At 35.9% G+C, this 6,161-nt stretch overlaps 1 protein-coding gene across 6 annotated transcripts in view; it reads right to left on the minus strand.

Annotated features, from left to right (window-relative positions):
- The window catches only part of LOC108579066 (amphiphysin), a 111,507-nt gene that overhangs the window by 6,115 nt on the left and 99,231 nt on the right, over positions 1-6,161 (minus strand). For all 6 annotated transcript variants that reach the window (XM_017942506.1, XM_017942505.1, XM_017942508.1 and 3 more), the window contains one exon: positions 361-551. In XM_017942506.1, coding sequence (XP_017797995.1) covers positions 361-551 — 191 coding nt within the window. The remainder of the gene's footprint in view (positions 1-360; positions 552-6,161) is intronic.

Raw genomic sequence — 6,161 nt, forward strand, 5'->3', positions numbered from 1 at the left:
CATTTGAAATTTACAAATTAAAACAAATTTTTATTTCAGTCGTTCCAATCCTTGTCAGTGATGGCAGCCGGCAGTCGATGGTTCTAGCAGAAGAGGTTTCGCAATAGCTCCTCCATTTTGTAACATTTCTACTTTCTAAAAATTAAAGAAGAAAGCTGAAAGTTACATTTATATCTTCTAACAAAATTGAAACATTTAATTTAATAGTTAGCCAAGAAAAAATTTCCCAAACTTTACCTATTTTTAGACGCCTCAGGGTGGTGTACCAGCTTAACGAAACATGATTATGCATGATCCTGGTAAATGAAATTTCGATAATCGAAGAAAACTTTTTATAGGAATGTATCTTGCCAGGCATACCCTCATCTCTGGAAATTGACTTTGATATGTATTGAGAGGCACGAGAACTTGATCTGCAAGCTTATGAGTGAAATCTTGCCACAGCATGTCTAGATTTTGAGCCTGCACATACAAAAGATCATGACCAGTCCATTGGCTTTCGTAGATTTCGTTCAGGGAATCCATGAGTGTTTTTGACGCCGCTTGTACCGCTGTGAACACACGAATTGAAAAATTTCACAATCATATTGGTAATACGTTTGGCTAGCTTAAATAATTATTTATTACAATTTGCAATATACGGCTGCAATATGATATTATGCATTTTTTTTTCTTTTCATACGGTTATATACTTATGAAAAAATTACAAATAAAATTACAAGCTCATTGTGATTGTGATTGCTTTTTTGTTATTCTACTACCATATATTATTAATGGCAGATAAATACATAAGTACACATATACACACGCACTCACACACTCAGCGTTACGTGTTTTTATTTCATGGAATTTTATTAACGAACAATTAATTTACGTGAAAATAATGGATTATACAATTTGACAAAAAATAGGCTGATTAAATATTAATGAAAATAGGCTTATTTAGTGAAAATACTAATGCAATATTTTTAATAATAAATGTAAATAAATATTGCAATCTTTTTTCAGAGATTTGAAAAATTTCTACTAATAAATCTTTCTATAAAGAATTTTACTAGAAAATTGTACTTTTCTTTTCAACAATGAAACAGTTCTTGCAACAGCTCTTAAATTTTCTGCTCTAAATAGAAGCACTACGCGCTCGCATTCCTTTCTTCTCTTCACTAAATTGTTATTACCGGATCATTTAATGAAATAACGATCTTGCAATTTTTGAACATGATATAGTAATTTTGAAGTAAAACCGTTTCATCTATGTTATGCGCGAATAAACACAAAGATATTGATCATAGTACAGTTGATTTAGCTAATTAAATTACGTTTAACTTGGATAATTAAATCGTAGTTAACATAGACAAGTAAAATTATTTCTTCAGCCATGACACTATCAGGTCGTAACATATGAAATGTCCGATTTTTAGCGGTAAGTTCAAATGATCATAATTTCTTTAATATTAAATTTTATTAATCAAAATAGGAACCGTTACATTCCACACATTTTTTCCAATTAGTTAAAAGTTTTTGAATTCCATTTTTATAAAAATTCGGAGGTCTGGTGACAATAAATTGCTGAAAGGCATTTTCGACAGTCTCTTGATTCATAAGCGTTTTCTCGTTGAGGAAATGATTTAAATGTTTGAAAAAATGATAATCGGTAAGCGACAGGTCAGGTGAACATGGTGGATGAGGCAGACTATTCAGCTTTTGCACCGTTATTTGTGAAACATGCGGTCGAGCATTGGTCATGAAGCACAATTGGGCCCTTTCGGTTGGCCAATGCCGGTTGTTTTACTCGCAATTTCTGGTGCATTGCTTCAATTTCGGCACAATATTTCTCCGCATTAATTGTTTCACCCGTCATTAAGAAATTATAGTGAATTACACCAGCCATTGACCACCACAGTGTGGTCATTATCTTCCTTGGATGCAAGGCTGGCTTTGGCATATGTCGTGGGGATTCATCTGCATCCAACCATTGGGCAGAACGTCGTCTATTGTCATACAGTATCCACTTTTCATCACAAGTGACAATGCGATCCAAAAACGGATCCCTATCATTTCGGATTAGCAGTGAATTGCATATGTCTTGACGTTGGAGCTTCTGCCGTTCGTTAAGTTCAAGTGGCACCCACTTGTCCAGCTTTTTTCACTTTCCCAGTCGATTTCAGGTGACGTGAAATTGTCGTGGGACTTACACTGAATTCTTGGGACAAATCTCTAACTGTTGGTCGCGTATTTGCTTCGATAGAAATCTGCAACTGACCGTCGTTAATGGACGGCTCTGGTCTTCCGCGTGCTTCAATAACGAGGCTTTCATCTCCGGCTTCGAATTTTTGGAACCATCACTGTACGTTCGTTAACTGTATCATTCCCGAATGCAGCATTTATGTTTCGAGCAGCTGCTGCTGTGTTACGACCACTTTTCCACTCATATAAGAAAAGTACGCGAAAATCACGTTGATTCATGTTTGAAAGCACGTTGAATAAAAGCAAGGTTAGCAACGTAAACAAAACAAATAAAGACAGAATTTGACAAAAGAAAGTTTACTCTTGAACTTGTCATTTTCAAACATCTCCAAAGACAAATATTTACCGAGAAAATAAGGTCTAAAATATTGATACAACAGAATCGGACATTTCATATGTTACTAATATAATCTTGGCTACCTTTTGTTTCTTCATTTTTACGTAAAATATTTACCCAAAATTTTACATAAGATATTTATGTAAAAGTAGAAAAATAAATATTTGATGTAAAAATAGGAAAGTATATTTTCATTTTTTCTTCTTATATATTATCAATTTTCTACCAATTATGTATTCTCTTAAAATTCTGAAGCACAACGCTACAGAAGCTACCCCGAATACATATCCAGAAAATATGAGGCAACAATAATGCAGCTAGTGAACGCACAGCACGTAGTTCATTTGAGAAATTTCATTCTGGTGACACAGGCCTTAAAGGTCAAGAAGACCGAGGACACAAACCAACGGATACCCGAGAACCTTTCAAGAACGACAATTGAAGAAAATCTAAGAAAATTAACGTGAGAGTATAGTCGGTGGAACCGATACAGTGATATCGTAAAATCGGTCAGGAGTCAAAGTATGCGTATTCCGAGTGCAAAAACAGCAATTCGAGGGAGATAAGGACCCCGAGAGCCTCGCTCAGGGCCGTTCGATGTCAACTCGGAATTGCTTCTTTAAACAATTTGCCTGCGCCTCAATCGTTGACAGCCGCAGATTAATTTTTACCAATATTGGAATTACTATTGAGCAGAAAGCGACAAAGGTTTAATACCGTAAAGACTGTAAGCAGAAATTTTAAATATCAATTCACAAATAACCGAGGGCTCTTTAACCCTTTGCATAGCGGCCCGAATTTGCATTTAGTCCGCACTCATTTGGCCACTGTCGGACGGTACCGTACAGTTGACCTCTATTTCAATATTTCAGCGTAATATCAATTCTAAAACATTAAGTTTCAGTATAACATTAATGCATAAAAGAATGATTTATTATCGTTTATAATTTATCATTGTACGATATCTGAAGGCAAAAATTCCTATGTCGAGTCTGACTCCACACAGAACTGCAAAGGGTTAATGCTTCAATTTACGACCCCGCTACGTCGCTTCCACCAACTGTACATACTAGAACTTTGGGTATATCGTACGACTGTTCTTGTTCATTTGAAGGTTATGGGGGAAGTAAAGAAATTGGACAAATGAATGGCGCACGAATCAAAACGAAAAGCAACAGCAACAACGTAAAATATTGTAATTTCTTGAATCGCATTCTAACTTGCGACGAAAAGTGGCTTTTATATCACAATCGAGAAAGATCTTTCCGGTGTTTAAAATTGGGCAACTTAAGCCCGCGCGTTGGCAACTCTGCCCACTTTTCTGTGGTGGGGCAACCTGTGTAGGCAGAAACCACACGTTCCATGGAAGTGGGAAGACCGTCTAGAAATGGGGTACACTCGAGTCCGTATAGTCGGTGGAACAAATATAGCGAGCTCGTAAAATCGGTCAGGAGTCAAAATAAACATGTTTCGAGTGTTCTAATAAGGGAATTGACAGAAATATGAGAAGGACCGAACTCTCGGTCAGGGTGTCGTCCTTCGAATTCTTCTAATGGTCTTCGTTTTCACCTGTATTTTGCATCAATTTTTATCACTTCATCTACTACTTTCTTCCAATGATTATTTCATTCTGTATCAGTTCGACGTTCCTAAAATTGAGCTAGCCAATTGATCCACGTTGGTCACGTAGCTTTACGACACGTCCAGTACAGAAAGAAACTTCGAATATTAGAAATGCTAATTGGCATTTTTAATTTGTCCTTTAACTTGTCATCGCTTTGTTGCGCGGATCCTGAAACAGAATGCCGTATACGGTCCTGGCTGCGAGTAGATCATGCTGTGTCGTCACTTGCTGCTTTGATTTTCGAGCGTGCTATATTTGTTCCATCGACTATACATAAAAACGTATATCGCAATCACATTTTACGTTATATTCCAAATGAACCGCGTGTAAACTTTGCTAAAAAAAAAACATAATTTTTGCACATTTCGAAAATATTATCTTATCCATGAATAGTTTAAATAAAAATTTATTTACAACTTACGTGCGCTACAAAAAACATTATTAATTAAAAAAAAAAAATTATTTTTAAAGTCAAAATCCTCCCGAGTGAAGTTGGGAAAAAGATTTATTCATACGATTAATATTTTCATAGATAAAAATTCATTTATGTAATAAAACCGCATTAAAATTAACGAAAATTAGCAACTTTCTTTAACAGTAACTTCTTAACTATTGAATTTCATGAGTATATTTGCTCGAAAGTGTTTGATCAGAATCATTCTCCGTATCAATTGGTAAATTCTTGTTCATTCGTTCAGGAAGACCCTGTATATTAATATGAAGTATTCTGCATAATGCATACTTTCTATATATACATATACAATGTTTCTATATATACAATTTTGTTTCGTGAAAAAATGAAAGAACCTAAATGAATACATAGAAAAAAGTTTAAACGAACTAAATGTATTAAAATTTATAACAATTGAAAAAGAGAATACATTAAAAAATATTAAACCTTATTTTTATTACAAAATATTCAAGCACATGGCAAAATATTTTCACGGTGAATACTTGAGCTCATGAGTACTCTAAATAAAACTATTAGGCGTACTACATATGTATGTACAATAGTGTACACATAAGCGTCCGCATTTTTGCACACTTAAGCGTCCGTCGCTATCCCCACCAATTCTTTGAAATGGGACTTCGAAGTGGAAACAAAGTATTCGATATCGACTCCTGAATGTGAACAACTGACACTTGATATAATCGGTATCCCACTCAGACACATCTCTCTCTCGTTTAGTCGCAGAAGTCACCTGCCCACTTAAGCGTCCGCATTCGGTCCCGACTGCAGACGCTTATGTGTGCACTACTGTATATGATGCAGGCACGAGTTGCTCATGCCTAGGTTAAATCGTAAAAAAGCCTCAAAAGATATGCCGAAGCCATCGTTAAATGTATTTTCAAATTTTTGGTACGATGGATAATGACAGAGGTTGTTCATTACACACTTTTAAATGCTGTGGAATCAATCAGCGCAGACAAATATGTACTGCCAACAGTTAGATGAAGTGCATAAAAAAATAAGAAGCAGCCATAGTTGGTCAATCGATGAGCATCTATTCTACTGTACGATAATACTCGCCCTCACTCATCTCAAATCGCTGATCTGTTTCCAATAGACTATCATTTTTTCAAACATTTACACCAGGGGTTCTCAAAGTTTTGTATAAATGGGCCAAATTGTACATTCGAAAATACGAGGGCGGCTTGAAAAGTTCGCGGCCTAAATGGGAAGAACTGCTGCTAGGTGCTTGCAATTTTTACGGTGTAATCTGCGATCATTTGTGCACCGACGTACGAAGTTTCGTGGCTCTCTTTTACAGCTGGTGAAGTAGGGGTGTTTACAGCGACGGAGAAGAGACAAATAGTAGCGAGTACCTGGTGACAAAGGACATCACCGCAAGGACCTTGAATGATTTTCGCAAGGTCCTTGAATGATCTTTGAAGTGAGGTCCTTTATCTTCAGGTATGGCTGTTCGTTTTCTAATTTTGTCCATCTCTACT

The sequence above is a fragment of the Habropoda laboriosa genome, unplaced genomic scaffold (genome assembly GCF_001263275.1).
Source record: "Habropoda laboriosa isolate 0110345459 unplaced genomic scaffold, ASM126327v1 scaffold42, whole genome shotgun sequence".
NCBI classification, from domain to species: domain Eukaryota; kingdom Metazoa; phylum Arthropoda; class Insecta; order Hymenoptera; family Apidae; genus Habropoda; species Habropoda laboriosa.